At 41.3% G+C, this 24,888-nt stretch overlaps 3 protein-coding genes across 3 annotated transcripts; 2 read left to right on the forward strand and 1 right to left on the reverse strand.

Moving 5' to 3' along the window:
• Nucleotides 1-8,029: 8,029 nt before the first annotated feature.
• psma4 (proteasome 20S subunit alpha 4) lies at nt 8,030-10,673 on the reverse strand. Its single transcript, XM_088296006.1, has 9 exons — nt 10,517-10,673; nt 10,100-10,155; nt 9,978-10,020; nt 9,609-9,771; nt 9,439-9,516; nt 9,243-9,331; nt 8,609-8,739; nt 8,353-8,476; nt 8,030-8,256 (listed from the first exon to the last, which is right to left on the reverse strand). Exons 2-9 carry the CDS (start codon nt 10,100-10,102, stop codon nt 8,102-8,104), a joined length of 786 nt encoding a protein of 261 aa, XP_088152132.1. The 5' UTR covers nt 10,103-10,155; nt 10,517-10,673; the 3' UTR covers nt 8,030-8,101.
• A 741-nt stretch (nt 10,674-11,414) lies between these two features.
• LOC148336887 (solute carrier family 25 member 44-like) lies at nt 11,415-14,544 on the forward strand. The gene is made up of 4 exons (XM_088297325.1): nt 11,415-11,616; nt 12,063-12,872; nt 13,217-13,344; nt 13,442-14,544. Exons 2-4 carry the CDS (start codon nt 12,197-12,199, stop codon nt 13,631-13,633), a joined length of 996 nt encoding a protein of 331 aa, XP_088153451.1. The 5' UTR covers nt 11,415-11,616; nt 12,063-12,196; the 3' UTR covers nt 13,634-14,544.
• Nucleotides 14,545-16,981: 2,437 nt separating this feature from the next.
• On the forward strand, nt 16,982-24,810 carry LOC148336888 (cellular retinoic acid-binding protein 1). Its single transcript, XM_088295787.1, has 4 exons — nt 16,982-17,295; nt 19,689-19,867; nt 20,060-20,173; nt 24,564-24,810. Exons 1-4 carry the CDS (start codon nt 17,226-17,228, stop codon nt 24,612-24,614), a joined length of 414 nt encoding a protein of 137 aa, XP_088151913.1. The 5' UTR covers nt 16,982-17,225; the 3' UTR covers nt 24,615-24,810.
• The last annotated feature ends 78 nt before the right edge of the window (nt 24,811-24,888 follow it).

Raw genomic sequence — 24,888 nt, forward strand, 5'->3', positions numbered from 1 at the left:
AAATGTCTTCTATTAGTTGGAAAAATGTACAATTAATTGGTGCATCCGCCTGTTGCCATTCATACAAGAAAAAACAGTCAAGTCACCCAGCCGGACTTTATTGTGATGCGTGATTTGGCTCACTAAAGGTTAGCAACCACTTCTCCAGTCTGACGCCACAGATCAGCGAGCCAGCACAAACTGAATGTCTGTCGGATGACAGATACACACACGCGCATGCACGGGAACCACAACTTCGACAATGCCCCACTGACATTTATTAGTCAAGACGAAAGATAACATGCGGAATGACACAGAGTCGGTTGTTCACTCTTGTGTATTCGTACGTGATGCAGTGTCAAGTGCATTGCGAGCCTTCTTGGGACAGACTCACTCAGCGTGGACACCAAGTGAGCTCATTTTCAAGCACTGACTCATACGGAACGGTATAAATCTGTTTCAGTTAAGATTTTATAAGATCTATTATCAATTTAAGAATATTTTAATAGTGCAAGTTTTACTTTGTACTTTTGTGTAACAAAGAAGCATGAAGCATTGCTGTTCTACATCCCATCAACCACAATAAGAACAAAATTAACGTTCCGTTGTGCTGCAGCTCCATTAAATATGACGGTTTTGTCTCCTTCCTCGCCAGTGAAAGTTCACGTTTCTTGCGTTCATCGTGGTCCATCTGACTGACCGCTACAAATGTACACTTTTGTCAAAACACATTTTTAACGCTCCTCTGTTTCTCAAAAGTCAAAATATCTTGACCCCACTTTGTGTCATCACTCTGGCTTGCTCTCGTTTCACTTTTTGCCTTCCGGTGTTGGTGACCAACAACAACACAAAATGAATACCAGTGGCGGATGGGGCGCCAGTGAAACACACTGAAAAAAAGTTCCACTGTGCTGTCTCGCTTTTATTTTCATGTGTGTTCAGAATAATAGCAATGTGCTAAAAAAAAGGGAGTAAAGGTCAAAGATCCTTATAGTTGCCTTTTTTACCAACCAGCATGAAATAGGAACACTGCGCATTACAGATGTGACATCCCCCCTTTTGGTGTATCGCTTGTACTCAAGGTCACGGGTGAGCTGGTGCACATCCCAGCTGACTTTGGGCGAGTGTTATGGCACAGATTGCCAATCAATTCACACTCAGATTTCCATCGCATGACATTTCAAGTTTTCGATCCGCCTAAATGTGCGTTTTTGGAATGTGAAAGAAAGACACACAACGAGCAAATTCCACGCAGGGAGGCCTGAGTTGAGATGTGAAGCCAAAACCTCACAACTGTGAGGCAGATGTGCTAGCAAACCCGGTGCAATAATGTGACAGTTATATCAGAAAATATTATCTATAAAAAAATGTTCGGCACTCAAGTCAACGTGAACAAATTGAGTAAGGGCTTTATTTGTCATGCAGGTGTTTATCACATTTCTGCCGCATCTTTCTTCACCTTGTGAACTCACTCACCTTGACCTGCCCATTTGCAGCTGTCCACACCAGCTGCTTTAAGTATTCCTATCAACTTCAGTCAATGAGCCTTTTGTGTGCTTTCATTGACTCCACATTAGTCAGTTATAAAGGCGACACTGCCTTACGTGTTCTGCACTGCAGCCTTTCTATTTCACACAGTCATTCAGAATCTTCGGTGAATAAACAATGTAGAAATAGTTCAATAATAAGCTTGTAATCTTTGCCTTTGTCTTGGTTATCAGTGAGTTGTGCAGGCACGTTGCGGCCGTGCAAGTTGATGCAATACAAAATGATTCATATTCTTTCTCCATTCTGAAAAGTCACACACGTGTTGTCAGGGAAATGGTGATACAATGTAGTCTTGCTGCAGTTTTTACTTTTGTTTTACTGCAGTATTTGAGGTATCTCAAGCACTTCAACAAGGGAGTAGAAATACTTTATAAAGGGATTGTATTTTTTTTCAGTATTTTGAATTTTGTATGATTTCTATACCTGGCCATACATCAATGCATTTTCTGTAGCACTTGGGTGTGAGGTGAGCTGGAGACATTCCTGACCGACTTTGGGCAAGAGGTGGGAGACATCCGGACAGCACAGTCACACTGGGCAGTCTTCACTTAACCTATCATTCATTGTTTGGAACGGGGGAGGAAGCCGGAGCACGTGAAAAAAATGCATGCAAGCAAGGGGAGGACATGCAAACTACTCACAAGAAGGTTGGAGGCCAGGCCAGAGCGTAAATTATTCTGCCATATAGTGACGCTTTGTTTACCAATTTATTAAGGGGCCATTGATTGGGCTGAAAATTGTCATTTGACCATGTTCGGACTTGTTTTCTTCATAAGTAACCCAAAAGATTCAGTTGACCCAAGTAGTGGATCGAACCATTTTTTCCATAAGAATTGGGTTATTTTTGAACCAAGTGTTTTTAGAGTGTAGTGTGCATCATTTGCTGATGCGTGGAGGCGGGTTTACGCCGTTGAGTTAGACCTGAAAATCTGAAAGTCAAGCTTAGCCTTCAATCTAAATAAAATTTTCACGACCAATGAACAACACAGTTTGCAAAAAGGATCTCAGGACACGCTGTGTTCATGTCTTGTTGATTAATCATAGTTGTGATATTTTCAGAGGTTGATCTGGGCATACGTAGAAATCTTCACGAATAGATATATTCCGCATTAAAATGCATGCTGATATCATTATCATGATTTAAAAAAAACACAATGAGGGTTTTTGAGTGAAAAATGGGCCATCCTTGCCGAACCATTCCTTTAATGTTTAGAAAACTAGCAGTGCTTTTCTGTATTAAGTGTGATGGTGAACCATAGATGAAACAAATCAGCGTTTAAACCTGAGTTTTACATTTATACGGAGCAGCAATTTTGAAGTTGAAATCAATTTGGTTGTTTGTGAAGAAGAAGCTGGAATCCAGAATAATCCCCAGGCCGAGGAGAAAAGGGTGGACGTGTGCTGTTGTTGATGTTAATGAAGATGTTTCCAACTTTCCTATGCAGTGCGTACGTAGGACAACAACCGGGATCTCCATCTCGTCCGAGTTTAATTTAAGTACTGTTACATACTGAGCCATTCAACCTCTTGTTCTAAGAATGTTATCTTACATTAACTATACTCCAACTTCACTCCACAAATCCCCAGATGGGGATTGGCTTCAGCTTTTCAGCACACCCAACTCCAATCTTCCATCCCGCCGCGCAGGTCAAAATAATTAACCCATCCTTGGGTAAAAGTAACCCAATCTGCTCGTAGTCTACAGCGAGTAGGCAATTGACGATGGAGAAGATGTTCCTTGGGATATCAGTCACTGGTTTTTTTTGGCTGCGTGAAAGAGCTTCTTTATGTTGTTACTTGGTCATGATAGGCCTCCAGGTGGACATTGAAGTGTTTTCCCGGGGCCCTATCAGGCATGGACCCATAGAATTGTTCTCACGTTTCTCTCCCTTACGTCACCTTAGCATGACCCGACTGAGGACAAGTGGCATCGAAAATGGATGGCTGAAGATAACAGCATCAACACAGGAGCATATTATTTTCAAAGGATGTGTTTGGGATCATTACTTGCATACTCAAGATCCAATTTAATTGTTATCAACACAGCTCAGATTGTTACCCCTCTCGAAGTAATTATTTCCAACTGAACACTATTATCCTTGCAAAAACAGAATGTTTGATTTAGCTCTTGTATGATTTCATTGTTCAGGGGTCATCATTTTGTGATGGCTCGGTGTACATTTACCGACCAGTATCAGCCAAATGTAATCATAATATTATGAATACTGTTTTATAATTGCCAAATTAAAACCACAAAACATGGAGAATTCTGCACAGTCGCTGTTTAAAGAATGAATGGCTCCATGTCATGTGTTATTTTGAAAGCAAAGGAATATTAAATCTAAAAAAATAATAAGAATAATTATGCCAACATGGAGTAAGTACCGCAGAAGCATGCCAACGAAAAGACAAGCTTCATATACCACCGTCCTAAACAGGCCATAAGAGCACGGCTTGTAAGTACTGTTTACTAAGACTCGGCTCCATTTATGGTGAAGTCAGCCACTGATGTCTTGCAAATATTTGCAGGCTGCTCGCAAAACGACTGTCATGGATGAGAAGACTATATAATGGCTCCCCCCCCCGTAAGGTCACTACTTTACAGTCCAGTGAGTGTATTTAAGAGTAAAATGGTGGGAAGAGTGCAGAAAAGTGCCCGGCGCAAGGGATCATCACATGAGTTTCTTCAGTTTGACTAACTTCAAATAAATGCAACTTAGATGGAATATATTTGAACAACTGTTCACTGCATGTACAACACACAGACGACTCCATGCAGTTTTTGGTTTGTAAAAACAGTCCTAGTGGAACAATGACTTTGAGAGTGGCTCTCCAATGTTTAGGAGTCAAGTTTGCGTGTTGACCTAAAAAAATGTTCCATGAATGGGTTGGCCTTGAGTGAGTCACAGGATAAGTAAGCCGCGCAACACCGATGCAAAAGCATCTCATTTCAATCCAATTCGACATTTACATCAGCGGCGGAGCTAAAAGGGGGACCACGGGGAGTTACTCTAACTATATGGAAGGGTGTTGCCAATGTTTTACATGTGTTTGTGTGAGCGTGTGCGTGCGTGCGTGTGCAAATTTTATTCAATAGAATAAGCTTGGCTACCCCAAGTCTCCCAAGTGGGACACAAGACACTTCATAAGGTACCTTATTGATTTATTATTGATTGTGTTATCTACAGTATAATTCTAGCATGCTTAGCCTGATGTTTTAGTATCTTTTATTTTACAGATATTGTATTGTTTTGTTTACTGTTAGTGTAATTTATCATAGTGTCCATTCACCGTTAATTTTATTGTAATGACATCATTGAGACGTTTTTTTTAACTTGCTACGCAAGGTGACCTTTAGTGTTGGTAAATGGGAAAAATGACAAATGTGTCCTGATGAAGCAGTTCCACACAACGGTAAAGTACAACATCATTATTTGATATGTCAACAGTGTCATTGACATTCCCACAAAAATGAAATTAACGGGCAATAGTTTGGGATTTTTCATTACAGTTAGTTTTTATTTCATTTTAACTTTTGTTTTTAAATGAGTTCTTAGAGCAGGGTGGTAAGTTTTTATTTTTTCAAAAATGTTTCATTTTAGTGTCAATTTTCTTAGTTTTACTGTTAGTTTTAGATTAGTTTTTTTTATATGGGGTGTTTGTCAGGTGCAATATTTTAAAAAAAGGTCACTGAGTGTTGTATACTTTACAAATTCAGTAAACAACAATTCTCAAATGACTGTTTGACCTTCCTTCTGTTCAGACACCGAGATATCCATCCATCTTCTGTACCGCTTCTCCTCACTAGGGTCGCGGGGGGTGCTGGAGCCTATCCCAGCTATCTTCGGGCAGTAGGCGGGGGACACCCTGAACTGGTTGCCAGCCAATTGCAGGGCACACAGAGACGAACAACCATCCGCGCTCACACTCATACCTAGGGTCAATTTAGAGTGTTCAATCGGCCTGCCATGCATGTTTTTGGAATGTGGGAGGAAACCGGAGTACCCGGAGGAAACCCACGCAGGCACGGGGAGAACATGCAAACTCCACACAGGATGGCCGGAGCCGGGATTGAACCCAGTCGGGCCACCGTGCCGCCCGGACACCGAGATACCCTAATAAATTTAAAATAAACCCCGGAGACTCGTGTAAGATATTAATAGACAAAAACAAAAGGGAAGGATGTATTTGTACTAATTTTAATTAATTTTGAAAATGTAAATGTCGTTTCAGTTAGTTAAATGTTCTTAAAACATTGTTAAATTTTATTTTATTTAGCTAGCAAAAATGTTTTATTAATGTGAGTTTCAATTATTTGTTAAATGTAGTTCATGACAATCACCTTGATTGGCAAAATCATATGCGGCTCTTGTGTCTGGATATTAATAAAATACAAATGTATAAATGTGCTCCGTAATATAATCATGCAATAACAATTTGAAAAGAAAAGAATAGAAAAGGATATGTTAACAATCAGCACTGTAGATGATTCTCAGCACATCAGCCTCACATTCAAGTGATTTTGGGTTAAACATCTCAGCTGGGGTCTTCTTGTGTGACATTTCCACGTTTTTTTCTCTTGCTTGCTTTTGTCCTGTGCTTCTTCCCACGTTCCAAATTCCTGCATGATAGATTAATTGAAATTTAAATTGTCCATATGTGTGAATTGTTGCTTACATGTGCCCTGCGATCGAATGAAGACCAGTCAACGGTCCCCAATGAGGACGAGCGCAGACGAGTAAGTTGTATTATTCCTGCTTACGCTGTGCCCAGCCAGGAAAAGCTCTGACCCTGAACTCTCAATATCGGAGCGCAAATCAAGATTGGAGGGGAAAACAATTACAATTCTCGTGATTAGCCTCGTTTTCTACAGTAAGTGTCTTTCTCCTGTGAGACTGAAAAGGAGACGGTCAAATGATCGCATTGCATTGTGGGGGCACTCCCACTCGTTCCTGTCTGCCTTGTCCCCCCTCCTCCCACTTCTCTTTCATTTCGCTTTTCCTCCCAGTGCCAGCGAGACAACAAACTGCCTGCCGCTTGTTTGGATAAGTTAATGTTGAGATGTCAGCCTTGATTCTGATGTATACCGCCTGTGTTGGCCTCTGACTGACCTCGTTAACCCCCCCCCCCCCCCCGTTGACATTCCAACACTTTTTTGGGGGTCTGTGTTTACAATACAACACACAGCGCCACGGTTCAGATCTGCTCCATCACAACTAGCGTACAGTGGCAGGCCTTCCCGAAGAAGAGGAGCCTCCAATAGAGCGAACGTTACCAAAATGAACGTCAGCATGAGTGTTATGTTTTTACACAATCGGTCTGAAATAGCAAATGACGGGGTGGTCAGTGCAGAAGGGGGTGTGGGGGCCTCCGGTCATTCGCAACATGCCAAGATCCTCCCACTCAAGCTCATGTGAACACCATGACCTCACTGCCTTGGGCCTTTCAATGAATGTTGCCTTGAAAGACTTGAAAGCAAAGACTGTCGTCAAATAAAAGCACATTTTAACTAAGTTGTCACCTCAGAGTTTATGTCAGGCATTAATTGCTTTTCTACATCAGTTTGAAGTTTTCTCAGAAATGTGTTCATTTCATTATGTCACAGACTGACGTGAGTGCGATTTTGAAGCGTATGCAACTTCAGTGTCGAGTCAAACACTGACGATGACATTTGATTTTTCATTGGGAAGTAACTTCACTTTAAAAGGTAAGAGGTCAAACAGTTTATAATTTTCATCATTTAAAATCTTAAAGCATAGAAAAAACTGTATTGTCACCTTTCTCAAATTTCCCCATTGTGGGACTAATAAAGGACATCTTATCTTATTTTGATGATTAATGACACTTTTCACAACAAAAATAGCATGTTTACGGTCCCATATTTATTTTAGTTTTTTTTCGCTTAGAACCTCTTTATTAGAAGGGGCGTACATACAGAAAGGTTCATATTAAAGAAATGTATCAATGACAAGGACCTTACCCGCATCAGCATTGATTTCGTCTGACCACTATCGCCACCGTGTGGCAAGTAGAACACATGACACATTAGAAACGACTACAAACGACAAGTCGATCCAATATTTTATGTTCTGTAAAGTTTAAACTACCTGTTATAAACATTTTGCACCTCGCAGCTAGTTGAGAGACTACTAACTATCGCTTTTACATTACTGTCATTGGAATGATTTTATCACAGGGAAATTTTGGGGGAAAAAAAGATGCATTTCAGATAATATCTCAAGTCGACAACATGAACATTATTTTCTCTTCTAATTGGATTGGAGCAATATGGTAATTTGATTACTAACATTTTCCAGTAAATATATATATCATCCTATATTGAAATAACTATCCCCCCACATTTGTTAAAAGTAAAGATCCGCGAGGGCCACTATTTTGCATGTTTTAGATGTTTCCCTCTTCCAACACACTTAGCAGCCTTCAAGGACCAAAATTCGACAGTGGTATGAAGGGAATAATAGATAATTTCATGACCACAATGTAACCATTTCCAAACTTTTAATGTAAAAGACAAAACAATACAAGGTTATGACATGAAAAAAAGTCATTTTGTTCATTTATCCTTTTCTTTCTGCTCCTTCTCCTTTTTGTCTTTCTCAGCCTTTGCCTCCTCAGCCTCATGTTTCTTGATCAGTTCTTCCACCTCTTTTTGTTTCAGCACCTTGATCTTCGTTTTTCCGTCTTCCCGTGTCAGGGTGGCAATCTCCACTGAAAAAGGATGGCAAGGACAACAAATGTGAAACCATTTTGTCTGCAGGAGACCACATATGATGTATACTCCGGGCGTTGGTGTTTTGAGCTCACCTTTCTCTGCAGAAAGCTTGCTGACGTCCATAGTTTTGTTGAGAACTTTGACGGCCAGAGCCAAAGCCGAGGACAGAGTCATCTCTCCCTCCTTATAGTCTTGCTTCAACATGGAAACTGCGGCCTGAGTGAGGTCCAAGCCAAAAAAAAACCCAAAACAAATACTTTCAGAAAAAAACTAACGATTGTGTGCAATATCACCAATAATGACTCTGAGACTAATGCCAGTTGAAAATTAACAGTCATGAGAGCTTACAGCGCTGTTGTTGCCAATGCATGTTGCCTTCCAGCCACCATAATTGCCACTGGGGTCACTTTGGTACAACTGGAAGCCGTAGTGTTTGTCCCAGCCCATGTACAATAGAGACACCCCAAACGGCCGCTTGCCTGTGAACAGGAACCACAAACGACAAAGACAAAATCAATCCTTTTAAAAAGACAATTCTGCTATTTGATTGTAGTGTCCCGCACAGGACTACCTTGCAGTTCATTGTTCACACACTGTGCTATCTTGCAGGTTTTCAATACAACTGACAAACATTAACCTAATGAACATTTTGTTATACGCAATGGATGGATTACCACTTTGTGCCACAACATGGCCGACAGCACTGAGGTCTACTGGAAGAGATGCAGTGTAAACGGGTGAATCCCTGAATATTGAACCACAAATATGCAAATGATTACTGTATCCTGCTCAAATCTAGATGTGGTCATTTGGAAATCTAATAACAATTGGGCCTGATGAAAATCCTCCAGATTCATAATTTGTTCGCTAATTTATATCACACCATATGGAAAGCGCTTTGTTACAGCTTCAGCTGTTGTGAAATGCGCTATATAAATATAGTTGTACAGTATTGTATGAAAAGTACACATAAGCTTCCTACCTCCAAACTGAGTGTAGGCCTGCTTGATGTCACACAGCGCTGTCACCAACTGCTCACATGGGATAGGCTCCTGGTACTGCAATAAATATCTGAACCGAAAAAAAATGCTTGACTTAATGCAATGTGTCAGACTTAAGAGATGGAACATTTGTGCCAATGAAAGGTGATTACAATCCAAGTTTTCTTTGAGTCTTACCTCTGTGCAATTAGCCGCAGTTCATTTGTCAGCACATTAGCATCTGATGTTATACCTGCAACACTACAAGCCATGTCTCTGAGGGGAAAAAAAACAACAAAAAAACAATCACTATGCTTTATCCTTGAACATACAAAACTGTGATGAATAATCAGAGCACATGCACTCACTGATTGAGCTTGTAGATTTTCTCGGAGAAAAAGACTTCATCCAAAAGTTTGTGGATGTTGCGTCTCTCTGCTGCGAGCAGCACCCCATCGTTTGCCAGAATCCCTAGGCACGTTCCGGCATGGCCGATAGCTTCCATTGCGTATTCTACCTGATAGAGGCGGCCTAGAAAGTACAAATTTAATTTTTAAAAAGTGCAGATTTAATTTAAATAAACTCTTACAATCTCAACATAACAGCTACGCAGGATGCCAAGAGAGAAAACTCCATCTTTAGCTACCCTTAACACCAACCACCCAACAGACGTGCCATCCATCACAATGCAGCAAATATCAAATATTATTACTAAACACAAAGAAAAATACACTTGCCTTCAGGCGAAAATATGGTTGTCCGGGAATCATATCTGCGAGACTAAACATCAAGCAGGAACGGAAATTAGTAGTCAACCGTACCAAAGAACAAATAATGAATACAAAATGATGGAACTTACCATTTCTTCGTCAGCACTTAACTACCCTGTCGATAACAATTGGAAGGTTCGGAGCGCTAACAGCCAGAACGATAAAAGCGATTAATCATGTTTAATCACGTACATTGCTCGAGAATTCTAATAATGCATGTGGTTTAAATTGTGTAATCTACTAAGTAAAGGACTTCACTGATAATGTATTTTAATACATATTACGACGCATTTATAGTAACAATGATGAACTACTGTCTTGATGTGACATCTAGCTACATCAACAATGCTAGCTAACTCAATGAATCTGCAATATCGAAGCTAAGCTACCGAGCATGCTACTTCATAATGAAAGAGTACGAACATTAACAGTCAAGCATTTCTGACTGACATCACGTAGTTGAAAACAGCGTTATCAGCGCTACTGACGACTTATGTTTATAGTACCTTCGATGAAAAAGCGCAAGTTGCTGAATTATCCAACGATGATAATTCTTGCACTTTCTGTTTAACGCTTCCTCGCGTCCAGTACTGGCGATGAGAGTTGACGCTACGGTGAAACAGTGTCCTAACCAGCGCCACCTGGCTGTGGGAAGACAACACAAACAAGACTTCTTGTTTTACGACGGCGATGAATTTGTGCGGAACGTTGCGCTGTTGTCTATCAAGAGTCAACCAACGCTAATGCGGAATTGAAATGATTACATTTTTGTATAAAGCACATTTATACTATAAATATAAAAAGACACGAAAAAAATAAAAGTTTTTTTTGTAAACAACGTTATTGCACGCCGTTCGTAAGAAATGCCTGGATCTTCGAAGAATACACTGAGAATGTCACCTTAAAAATGTCTATCAGAAAAGGGTGCCGCCCCTTCAGAAATCTGTACAGCCCGAGTTAAGGCCCTGCAGCATTTAATTTGCTATTCCAAAACATTTTGAAATTATTTTGTCAGCCCCATATGTATCGGTCAACCCCCACCATAATCACCGCCCCCGACACACAAACACACAGACAGATTGATACGCTTGTTGCGACAACAACTATCATGTGTAATATTGTTATGCAAATAAATAGGTTGTGTGAATAAGGTAAATAGCATAATAACACACAATTAACAAAAGTGAAGAAATTGATGTTGAAATTAAGTTGCACAAACGAATTTATTGAATTTCTGTATTTATTGAATCAGACAATCGACGTGCAGTACAAGTCAGTATTTTTCTGATTATAAAATGAACGATTCACTCTAGGTGGCGCTGTGGTATTTACCGACGCACGAGTTGAGAGTCAGGAGAAGAAGAGAAAGAAAGCCGCGTGTCCTGATTGGTTATGACACGACCCCGCCTTCACGCAACTTGCGCTGTTTGGAATGGAAGCAGGAAGTTGAAACGGGATCGGAGGTCGCCAAGCCGACTCTCTTGCAAGCTTTTATCTTTACAACTGATCGATGACGTAACTCACATTATCACATTTTAATTGGGCGTTGATGTGGTGTTTCAAGTCGTTCAGGACATGGATTCGACGTAAAAATCGGTTCGCAGGGGTAAGTAAGTGTTTTTTATGGGATTGCCTACGGCTATGCTAACCGTGATGCTAACACCATTGAATTGCTCTAGTTTGCAGTAGTAGTCCTGTATTCAGAATTGTATATCAGACATTAGAATATGGTAATCCTCGTTCGGGCGTCATATTAGATGCCTAGTTTTCTCATTAACGGGTCTGCCTCAAGGGTTAACAGCAAAGCTGCTGGTTGAACAACCGAATATAGACTATAAAAACACTAACAGACCGTGTCTACTTTGCCTGGCCGTATTATTCATATTGCTTAATTTTCATGGGTTAGCTGAAATGAGCTGAACACGAGCACCGAACTTTCTCACTGCTGTATACGAAACTATTCGCACACCAGGCAATATTTGATCATAAAATCCCCACAACAGTACCTGATTTACCCTATGTATGAAATCCATTTATTCTTGACCCCATTAGGGTTGCGTGTGAGCTGAAGCCTGTCCCAGCTGACTTTGGGTGAGAAACGGGGTACACCCTGGACTAGTCGCTGGCTAATCACAAACCACTATACGGTGGGAGATCGTCAGATGCTCCAAATGCTCTTTCACTAGATGTCAGACATGAGTCATTCCAATGAGGATGCTCCTTCAACCGGCACCATGCAGCAAAAGAGGAACATTCAGATCATCGAGTGGGAGGACTTGGACAAAAAGAAGTTCTACTCTTTTGGCGTGTTCATCACCTTGAGCATCAGGGCCACGGTCTACCCGGCAACCCTCATCCGGACTCGGCTGCAGGTGCAGCGTGGCAAATCACTTTACAGCGGCACCTTCGATGCCTTTGTCAAGATCCTGCGAGTGGAGGGCGTTCGGGGCCTGTACCGCGGCTTCATGGTCAACACCTTCACCCTCATCTCTGGGCAGGCGTACATAACCACCTATGAGCTGGTGAGGAAATACGTCTCCAAGTATAGCGATGACAACACTGTCAAGTCGGTGGTGGCGGGTGGCCTGGCTTCCATGGTAGCTCAGAGCATCACTGTCCCCATAGATGTGGTGTCTCAGCAGCTGATGATGCAAGGCCAAGGGGAGCATCTCAGCCGCTTTCGCCCTAACGCCCACACGCAGGCCGGCAAGCCCAAACGAGTTTTTGGACAAACCAGGAGCATAGTGGCCCAAATATTTGCTGCTGATGGGTTGCCGGGTTTCTACAGGGGAGCCCTTGCTTCTTTACTCACCTACATCCCAAACAGTGCAGTGTGGTGGCCTTTTTATCATTTTTATGCAGGTAAGCCTAAATTCACATGTTCGAGAATACTCCACTCGCAGAAGTTAGAGAATAGAGATATTCGGCATGAGGATGACATTTAAAAAACGGTCACCGAAAATTAACGACATTATAACCTTCACAGATCAACTTAATTTGACATTCTCTAAACCTTTAATTCACATTTTCAGTGTTTCAGTACATTTTGCACAACTTACCGCTCTTAACAATTAGCTGAACTGCAAAATTTACAATAGGCGTTTGAGCAATCCTTTTCACTTGATTTCAATCCCCAACCTTATTGTGAGTCCTGCATGTTTAGTGCTGCATGAAATGGAATGATCCTCCTCTCGTGCGTTTTACAGAGCAGCTGTCAAATCTGGCCCCCTCCGACTGTCCTCATCTGGTCTTGCAAGCCATGGCCGGTCCTCTCGCTGCAGCCACCGCCTCCACCGTCACCAACCCCATGGATGTCATCAGAGCCAGAGTGCAGGTATGTCACACAGGTTACACGTGTCTGAAAGGGGCCAAGTAATATGTCGTATATTAGTGATTCTAAATGTAGCTGAGTGTGTTTGTGTTCTAATCAGGTTGAAGGTCGCAGTTCAATCACCGAGACCTTCAAGCAGCTGATCAAGGAAGAGGGCCTCTGGGGAATGACCAAAGGGCTGTCAGCACGCATCATTTCATCCACTCCCACCGCCATCGTCATGGTGGTGGGCTATGAGAGCCTCAAAAAACTGAGTTTGCGGCCGGAGCTGGTGGATTCCAGACACTGGTAGCAGCGACCAGTCACGGGGACCGTGGCACGCACTGATTCGCGAGTTCTGTCATAACTCCTGTTTGCTTCTTTTCTTTATAATTGGCCACACACTCCTCTGCTAGTGATGATCAAAAAAACAAGAATACCTCACTTTGATTTTAAACAATTGAGAAATGATTGCAGCCTGATTTTATTTCTTGATTCTGAGTATGAACTGTGTTTATGTAGTTGTAGAGAGAGTTGTTGTCCTCTACTGTAAATGTTTGTGCAGCAAATTTTGGGCCCACATCTGAACCTGATTTGTGTCAACTTCCATTCTGTTGAGGGTGGTCTTTTTTTTTTTAATCGCCTTTTCCCAGGAAGTCATGACACAAGATGGTACAGTAATTCAATTGTGTATTTTTTCGCTCTCATATTAAGTAACAAAATGGCAAATTCCATGCAACTCACAAACATAATATATTTGTCATGAATATTTTATGGTTTTAAGCACAAAAGAAACACTGCATTTATTCTTGGTGTCTTAAAGAATGTATTATGCATAATTTATTCATTTTTATTAGATTTGGGTGTTGCTATTTCTTGAAAATGTGCTGTTAACTGTCAAAATGTTCTGTTTAAATGTATTTAATTTTGTGCACCATTGTTTTGGGTAGAGTGGCAATTTTTAACAAACTGTATGGCTTATTGATGAGGTGTTTCTAGTTGTGTTGCACTGCGTCACATGAATTGAGCACATGCTCAAGAATTTAGTAGGATTTCATAAATGAAACTTGCTGTACTTGATTTAACAAGAAGTGTTGAGACATCTTGGGGATTATTTGAAGTGTTCTTTGACTAATGCATTTGTTGAAAATAAATCATATTCTGTATATAAAAATGTTTTTCAATTGTAATCTGAACACATTACTAAATTCTGAGAACAAGCAATGTGATGTGGCAGCTGATTTTTTTTTTGTACAGATTCTCTCATTCACACCTCCATGACAATTCACTTTTGTCCTTACTGAATATTATACAGTCCATGTGTTAAATGATGCGTAAGAAGTCATTTTTTTAAAATTTATTATATCATTTTGCTTTTAAGTGTCTGCGCATCAAAATGTGGCAGGAAACATTGTCAAAGGCACCCTTTGCTAAACTTAGGGTATTAAGTATCAAATCTAAAAAAGACTACCCACTGTTGAAGTATTTTATTAATCCTAACACATTTTGGTCAGAAATGGCTTTTGGAGTCATGCTGACAAATTTATGTTTTTGTAATACCGCCACCTTGTGGTTTATGCCAAAATTGCCCTTGAATTAGCAAACGATGTTTGAGTTTTCGCTTGCACTCCGGTGGGTTAAGATCAGGGATGTCGATTGTGGGTATGTAAAGCCTCTTGAGACCGTGATTAAGGGCTATACAAATAATTGTTTAGATTAGAATTATTGTCTTCATGAAGAGAAGAAATATAATGAATCACATTCTTACACGATGGTTAAGATGTAAAATTGTAGTTTGTTACTTTTCAAAAACAGAAAATAAAAATTTCTTGTGGTTGATATTTATTCGTTACTCATTTCTGACCTAGCCATAGTGAGCAAGTTCAAATTTGTGTGTAAAAGGAGAATTCTGATTCACATTCTCTTTCCTCTTCAATATGATGGTCAGCTCACAAAAAAAGGCAGTGTTTTCATTTAAGTAATTCAAGATACTGGACTACACAGAACTCCTTCCAAGGACTCCAAAAAGGGTGAGTATTCTGAGCTGCAGTTTTGTGCACAAGCACAAAGAACAGACAAGAGCTCTCGACTGACCTAAAGGTGGAGGGAAGCTAGCATACTGGCACTGAGCTGAGGCAATCAGTATTCCCACAACTGTTTGGCGCCTCTCACCCTAGGCAACTCCAGAGTAGAATAGACTCCAACCCCTCACAAGAGGACTGGTACCAGATCCCAAGCTGTGTTTCAAGGGGACGATGAGTATAAGTAGTTGAAAGCTCTTGATCACACACACCATCTCAGGCTCATTCCCTGCCAGAGAGATCACATTCCATGTCCCTTAAGCTAGCTTCTGTAACAATGGATCGGCCCGCTAAGATCTCTGCTTTCTATGCACCCTGGCCCACAAATTGGCCCCGCCCACAGGTGTTAAGCCCATGCGAAGAGGAACTCATGTTGTTGTCGCCATAAAGCCTCACCTCCAGACGGGGGCCCTGTTGACCTGTGCTCAGGCCAGGGAAAATGTTCAATTTCACTCGTTATGGGGGTTCTGAATGGGCCCTCACCTCAGACGTTTGCCATGCGCATAAAGCCCCTGGCAACTTGGCCCCTATGGCCTGAGTTTGGTGTGGAAAACCCAACGACTTATGATGCAAGTTGGATCTGAAACTTGCTTGAAACTCTAATTTTGGCTCACAACAAGGAACCAAGCCACGGCTCATAATTTAAAAAGTGCATAAGTTGCGTCACAAGGTCCCACTTCCATTCATTGCGCATTCTTTGTATTCTGAAAAAGTGTGTACTGTCGTAAACAGATGTAATTTTTTACCTGTCCACAACCCAACCAGTCTCTGCACTACGTGATTGTTGGTTTTGTAATTTTGGTACGGTAATGATTTCTCTGCATTTAAATGGATTAACTGTTCTTTTTGTCAACACTTTTAGCTGTCGTGTCTTTGCTTATGTGAAGCACATTGAGTTACCTTGTGAAGGAAATGTGCTTCATAAATAAAGCTGAATTACTCCGCTTTGCTGCCCTGAAGTCAAAATCTCCCACATGTTTCTCCTTAATGCCCTCCAAACCCGAGCCATCCAAGCGTCTCATGGAGGTGACCTTCATGACACCTAAGCTCATAGCTCATGTCGGGTAATAAGAAGAAGGTCCGCACCAAAGTCATGTTTCTGTATGAGTGTAGGGACATCCACTAAAACGATGTTAAGTATCCTGTCAATTGATCCCTGTCTTTCCTCCGTCTTTACTCCACAAATTATTTTGCTCCCAGAACTAAGACCAACACGCAGAGTAACACAGAGGGACATCTTTCAGCTGACGTTTCCTGCTGGGAAGACAGAGTGCTCGCCGCTCGACTCCACGCGTTATTTATCAAAGCCTGTCTGGAGGAGCACTTTGTCGAAAAAGATGGATGTGGAGGGAACATGTGTGACGTGGCCGCAGCCTAGAGGAGGAACCATGAGAGCTATTCTCAAGGGGGGGTCATGTTGTGTGTGTGTGTGTGTGTGTGTGCGCAAGACAGGAGGAGGGTCACATTAATGAAGATTGTGAGTTGATGGGAGTGTTGTGATGGGGTAGAAAATCTGACTTTTCCGGTCTGTTTCGGTGATCTTGTTAATCATACAACTTACCAGTACATTTGGATGAGACATTAAAACTGAAACCTTATTTCTGCGGCAAAAAAAAAGATACTTTAATGTCACAATTAATAGTGAAGTATGTGAGTGTGTGTGTGCGTGTGTGATACAAGGACGGTGGAGGGGGTTTGGCTCTCCGCCTGGGATCATTAAGCACACAAGAGTAGAGACAGAGGGAGGACGCTTTGGAGGAAGAAGAAGCAGTGGAGACGAACACTGATAGACAAAGTCGGAGACGTACGCACTGAGGAGGAGCAATGCCAAATTTCGCAGGCACCTGGAAGATGAAAAGCAGTGAGAATTTCGACGAGTTACTAAAGGCACTGGGTGAGAATCTTTTTCTTCTGTGGGGGCTCTGAGTGGCCTCAGGTGGAAGCTTAGTTAGGAGTAGGGGGTCTTTCATGTCTAATGCAGATGAGGATACTTGGAATGATACTTCAATTAGACTGAGAATAATTACCATTTCACAGTATGATATTGCGGAATGTTTGAATTTGTTGGAGGAAGTATCATAATTAAGCTTTTTCAATTCAAGAAGCGACTTCATTGTTTGGAAACGGCTTACTGAAATGAATGAGTGATCTATGATAGTTGTGCGGTACAATTGTCTGTGCTTTAAGTAAGTCACAGAGAAGGTTAAGAGTTTTCCGCTCAATTATGGGACTAAATCTATCATTATGGACAGGAGAGCCGAACAGGGGCAAAGCGGGCCAACATTCCACCCGTTTGTTTTTTTCTCACTGCATCTCATGTATTTAACATTTGCCGAATGCAGACTTTGTGCGTATATTGTCTCCAAAATTAATAATTTTCATATTTGGCACACTTGTGCTCTATAACTCTAGTGTTATGTTTCCATGGAAACAAAATGTATACAAATAGTGAGGTAGTGGTACAAAACCCAATTCCAGGGAGGTTGGGACAGTGTTTAAAATGTAAATAATTTCATTTGCAAATCCTTTTCAATATATATTCTATTAGACAGGAGATATAAGACATTTAATGTTAAAACCAATCAAATTTATTGCGTTAGTTTTTTTTCTTTCAAAATCAAAAGAGTCACTTTTGATTTTTTTCAGCACGTTTAATCACCTTTCCATTTAACAACCCTCAACAAGCATTTGGGAACAGAGGAAACTAATTGTTGAAGCTTTGTAGTTGGAATTCTTTCCCACTCTTGCTTGATGTACAACTCGAGTTGTGCAACAGTCTGGGGTCTCCGTTGTCCTTAAGTGTGCTTCATAATGTGCCTCATATTTTCAATAGGAGACAGGTCTGGACTGCTGGCAGGCCACTCTCGTACTACGCAGTCTTATTACCAAGCCATGATGTTGTAATACATGTAGAATATGGCTTGGCATTTTCTGGCGGAAATAAGCAAGAACGGTCCTCAAAAAGACATTTCTTGGATGGTGACACATGTTTCTCCTCTTTGGCTCTGAGGACACAATGTCCATGATTTCTAAAAGCAATTTGAAACATGGGCTCGTCAGACCACATCACATTTCAATTTGCATCACTCCATCTCAGAAGAGCTTGGGCCCTTAGAAGCTGGTGGCTTTTCTGGGTGTTGTTGTTATTTGGATTTCACATTTCATGGTTGAGTTTTAACTTTAATTTATAGATGGGGCAGAAAACTACGTTCACATTCTGTTCATAATGATTTTATGAAGGGTTCATTACACAATGATGCAGTTTTTAATGCAGTGCTGTCTGAAGGATCAGAAATAAAGTAGGTTGCTCTAAATGCAGTCGCTTCTCTCAGTGGACTCACAAATTGTGCTTATATCATTTCTAAAATGGGGCATCAATGTCATCCATCTACAGGAGGTTGTGCATCAACAACGTTGTTTCCAGATTTACAGTGAAGTTGCATCAGACACTCCCACACCCATCCAAGTATACTTGAAAGTGTCATTGACTTGTATGCTCGTCAATGGCAGTGAACGAGTTAACATTTTCACCCCCGGAACGAGAACCAAACAAAATCAAACAAACAAACAAAGTTAATCAGTTCAAACATAAAAATCTTTGTACTTTATTCCAGTGAATATTGGTTGAAAAGGGTTTGCAAATCACTGCATTCTGTTTTTGTTTTAGGCAATATCCGAACTACATTGGAATTGGGGTTGTTCAATCGCCTCCCATTGGTGAAGGCAGCGGGGCTTCCGTTTCCACTTGGTGACAGTGTAAACGTGTATAGAAACGGTTGTCTGTCTCTTTATGTACCCTGCGCTTGATCGGCAACCAATCCAGTGTGTAGTCTGGGTTTGTCCAAACGGCGTATGGGATCGGCTCTAGTTCATCGGCAACCCTGAACAGGATTAGTGGTATAAAATGGATGGATGTGCTGGAATAGTAATGCATTATAATTTCATTATCACACAACAAATGACTTTTGCAACAAACTCACTAAAAACATATAACACATAATTTGGATGTGGCTTTCGCAACAGTTTTTGGGAATTGGTATACTGTCAGAATGATGCCACAGCAGCCGTTCATTGCCACTACTGGATATCCTATCCAAGGTTGCAGGGTGTTGGAGCCTATTCCAGCTGATTTAGGGTGAAAAGCAGACTACACACTGGACTGTGAATGTATCAGTAGACCATCCACCTCCTGATATTCCTGCATTGGATTTATTAAGGTCAAATTCACACTAGGCAATTTGTCAGGCGCGTTGGTACACTTGGCACAAAGTTTGTTTGCATTCTCAGGTGTGAACGCAATGTTGAGGAAGGTCGCCGTGGCGGCCGCTTCCAAGCCTCACGTGGAGATCCAGCAGAATGGCGAGCAATTCTACATCAAGACTTCCACCACGGTCCGCACCACGGAGATCAACTTCCGCGTTGGTGAGGAGTTCAACGAGGAGACCGTGGATGGAAGAAAGTGTAAGGTAATTTGAATTTCATGAAGATAGCACATGACATATCAGGTGAACAAGAAACAAAACAAACCATCATGGAAGATGTATGCGTGTGGGTTCTATCAGTTGTTCACTTGGTCATGGAGTTGAATGATAAATGAAAAAAAAAAAACAACAAAAAAAACAAACAATCTGAGACATGACGAAAACACACCTTTGCAGAGTTTGGCCATTTGGGAGACGGAAAACAAAATGTACTGCAAACAGACTCTACTGAGCGGAAACGGGCCAAAAACCTTCTGGACCAGAGAGCTCAGAGGCGATGAACTCATCCTGGTTAGTACTCTATTTTATTTATTTATTTTTTCCTTTTCAATGCTCTATTTTGTTCAGATACACACTAAAGAACTGCATCAGTCTTCCTTGACAAAGATGACAATTTAAAGTAAATTTTACAATAACATCACAATGGAGCCTATCCCAGCTGAGTTTGGGTGAGGATGGGTACACCCAGAACTAGTCACCACTCAATTGCAAGACACGTAATTATCTACCATGCTGCCTCATAAAGTTGTACATAATTTCAATTTGCATATAAATGTGGTTGTCGCGAGTTGCAGCTTGTTGTGGTGGTGGAAAAAAAACTTGGAACCAAATGCAGAGAAAATAAATGCAATTTTATAGGAAGAAAAGGGCAAACAAGGGATTGGAAGGGATCAAAAATTACATGAAAGTAAAAAAAAAAAGAGATTCAAAGTAACAAAGCAAAACTGGGTATAAACGATCTACAAAAGGAAACAAAAGATGACTTGGTGATCAACAGAACTAGGACAATGAAGTGACAAGGAATGACAGAAACCAGGAAACTTGGGCCTTGTTCAGACTAGTGGTCAAAATGTGATTTGTAGCCCATTCAGATTGAAACGGGACGGCTCGTCACAGAGCACATGAAATTGTATTTTTGCGAGACGGACTAAAACCACATTCGGGAGGTACTTTCATGCTGCATTTGGAAATAATGTGTCTCAGACACACCGATCGGATTTGAGTGTCTGTGACATGTGCCAGACCATAAAGCGCGAATCAGAGGTATGGCGAACATCCGAGTGTGGAGCAGTGACGTCAAACACTACACGTGCTGGATGACGCCTCCGTTTCAACGCCGTTGCGACAGCAACCTGTCCGATGTCAATAAAGTGGCCCAGTCTGAACTTTTGCCAAAAACAGTTTAGACGATCAGCCCCCAAATTTTTTATTTGATTTGATTTGAGGAGGAAGCCAAACGGAATAAGATATGCCTGCAGTCTGAAAGCAACCTAATTACAAGCGAACTGACGAGACATCGAGAAACATCTGGGCGAAACTACAGGGTTGGCGGGAGCTGACTGGTTTACACAAGGGACCGGGGCTGATGAGAACAGGCGGAAACAAAACCTATTGAGCAAGACATGGAAAAGACCCACAATATGAAAAAAAAATGCAAGATTAACAACAAAAATAGCTCATTACAGTGGTGATGTGAAATTATTGTGAAAAAGGAAAAGTAAGAACAACAAATCCACTCATTAGAAACAGTCCTGTGCACCATTTTTGTTGTAGCGAAGGAAAAAAAAAATCAACATGTGCTTTCCCACTAAACATCACGGCCCCCTGGACATTATCGCCCAGATGGACTGTGAAGACAAGCTGCTCTGTACGGACTGTGACGAACCACCAATCACATAAATATTTGTGAGGGGATGTAATTTGGATCGTTGATATGTTTTCAGCCAGACAAAAATCTGTTTTTATTCAAGATGAGGGTGTGTGAGTCCATGTGGAGCGTTGGACTGTAAAACGATAGGCACATGGGAACGGATCTTTGGAAACAACATGCTTGTTTTAAGTTAACAGTGTGAGTTCTACCGGGTAGGAGATGGATGATACAATGAATAATAACGATAACACAAATACCACGACTACTAATAGTTCGAATATTTTGGAACAGCACATAACCGTATACCTTGGTGGCCCAAATCCGGTCCTTGAGGGCCGCTATCATGCATGTTTGGGTGATCCGCTTCTTCAACTCACCCGATTCAAATGATCAGGATGTTTTTCAAGCTTCTATAAAGCTTGCTGAAGAGCTGTCCCTTTGAATCAGGTGCGCTGAAGGAGGAAAACATCTAAAACATGCATGATAGCGGCTCTTGGGGACGGGATTCGGACACAGCAGCTTGAAGTTGCCAAATAGTAAAGCAACACTTACTATTGAAAATTGAAACTAAAGAAATAAAAGTTGCAATGCTCTTTCTGAATAATTTATCCATCCTCTCCTAGTTGACTTTGGGTGAGAGGCCGGGTACACCCTGGACTGGTTGCCGCTCAATCGCAGGGAACATTACAGAGATAGACAACTGAGGTTTTGTCGAGCGTGGTTTAAACCCAACACAACCAAATGAGGATTTGAGCTGTTACATAAAGCAAATATAGGCCAATGTAAGTTATAATATTCACAAAAGCGCACAATTTTGACAGCTGGTCTAGCATCAGGACAAATGAGAGCATTTCTAGGAGAGCAAGCCAAAAACAGAAAATAACTTTTTTTTTCCCGCCAGGCTTTCAGTTCAACAGCAGACATGGTGGCTTACAGCCGCCCTCAGTGTGATTGAGGACGGCCAGACTTTAATGACCACTTTGAGTCAACCCATAAAATGATAAGTGGCGGTGTAAAAAAAATACCGGAACTGTCCATGATAGGAAGCTCACCCTTCCTTCAATTAGAAGAGTGCATGCCTCTAATGGGCAGTTCGAGTGCAGAGAAGAGTCAGGTGAAAATGTGTGCCTTTGATAATCCTTCGCTCTCTAATTGTCCTCATTGATCACGGTGGGGAGAAATGCAAATGAACCCTGGCGTTAGCTCCACTTTATGCCTCACTAGGCAACTGGCCGGGTGCCAGATGGACTTGTGTCGGCTCCATTTGTCACCGACTTGCGCTTCCACTTGCACGCTCTGCACCGCAGCATGGCCTGAGATAATGATGTGTGGTGCTGCAGTCGACCATAAAGATTTTCCTCTGGGACTTCCATAAATCTGAGGGAACTAAACAACCGGTGTCGCTAGTCCCGTATTCCGACACTGGGAAGCTTTCATGGAAATTGGGAAGCGCGGTGGAGGAAATACGACTTTATTTTGGCTCAGTGTGGGATCATATTTTACCCTCAAACCTGTTGATGTACCCTTGAGCAAGACACATTCCTTCCATGACAACAGCCATTTTCGTCATCTAGTTTAAGCCAAGGGTTCTCAAACCTTTAGGATCCGATGGGACCCCTTAAATCTGAGGCGGGTTTCCCCCCCCCCCCCCAAGAATCCTCCCATAATCCTGATGCCAAATTCAACATAACTACCTCATGTACCCATAAATAGCTTACAAAATAAAATACATTTAAGAAAAAAAAAAAAGATCTTTCCCAAAAACAATTTGGAACACAGTTAAACCCTCATGAAATGGACAAAAATCGGATACATACACAACATTGACATTACGAATAACTGGATGGCTAAAATTGATTACAACAGCAGGGAGACGTCAACATGCCAATAACAACAATGAAGGAGCAGAAGGAATTTCTGGCAAGTATTGACTGTTTTGAACATGCCTCTTGTCTTCTTCACGTCTGTGCTATGGCATAGGCTGGCAAGGAAGAGGCTTTATCTTACGAAGAAAAACAACCGAAGCTGCCTATTATATATTACAGAAACTCACATGAAATCTCCCACAGGCATGTGGGGAATGCGTTATGATATGATGAAATCTATAAGATATGTGTGGGGCAAACTCTTCACTGCTCTTCAACTAAATCGTTTCAGAGGCAGCGATGCATGGCCGTGGCAGCATCATACTTTGGGCTATTTTTTATTTTCAGCGGGAACGTACGCCACATTGAAGGCGGAGGGATTTATGAAGCGTATCAAATATCAGTTCAGTGTTGGCTGCAGTTGCAGGTTTGAATCTTCGCTTGTTAGTCTCTATGTTGTACAATTCACTGGCCAGTCGCGACCAGTCCAGGTTGTGCCTCATGCCTCAAAGTTGGGTGGGTTATATGCACTAGCTCACCCTTGACCCTTTTTGGACGTGATCAAATGTAGAAACTGGACAAGCCCATGCCAATGCCCACCAGCATAAATGACACACGATGTGGCATACATTTGTGTCATCATCTCTTTCTTTCCTTCTCCATGCCACTGACCTTGCTCTGATTTGTCAAAAGAATGATTCCAGAATTTTTTTCCTGATGAATCCTAAACAGGCCTTTTTCTGTTTTCCTAAACTGTGCTAGTGCTATTTCACAGTTCACACCGTGTATTTGCATTCATGATAGGCATCTATTGATGGAACATTTGGCCAAAGATACCTTTTCCGAACTACATTCTTGACTGCTGACGTTAAAATGAGTTAATTTCTTTGCTAAGCAGAGCATGACTGGTAAAAGTTGGTGCTGCCTCTTAAAAGTTAGTCTATAACACTTCAAATACATCCTGGTTATTTCGTATTCATCCAAATTCTTACCATCAAATACTTCTGGACCTAACTGTGACACGGCGGTGTATTTAACATTCAGTGGTTTCAAACTTTCACGTTACAAAATAAACAATGACGTCAAGCACACATTACAATAAAATCAACAAAAATGACATTAACTATACACTAAAGCTGATGTATATTGTAATTGTCCGTTTCAGACTTTCGGAGCCGACGAAGTGGTGTGCACAAGGATCTACATGCGAGCGTAGCAGCAAATTGACATCTGCAAAATCATCAAACATCTCACCATAACTGTTTCATATCTTCATAAAACACTTGGATGATCTGGACGTATTTACAGAACCCCAATATCTATTTGCAGCACTGTACTTTATACCTCACGGTATATTTTCCTTTTTCTAGTAAATTAGTGAATAACAAAGTAATAAAATACGGCTTGCAATATTTTATGTGTGGACAGGCTTTTTTTCAAGTGAAAGTGTAGGATGGACCCATGAGACGAAAGGATGAAAAGAAAACTTA

This window comes from Idiotropiscis lumnitzeri, chromosome 5 (assembly GCF_059441095.1).
Source record: "Idiotropiscis lumnitzeri isolate Australia: NSW breed Sydney's pygmy pipehorse chromosome 5, RoL_Ilum_1.0, whole genome shotgun sequence".
Classification (NCBI taxonomy): domain Eukaryota; kingdom Metazoa; phylum Chordata; class Actinopteri; order Syngnathiformes; family Syngnathidae; genus Idiotropiscis; species Idiotropiscis lumnitzeri.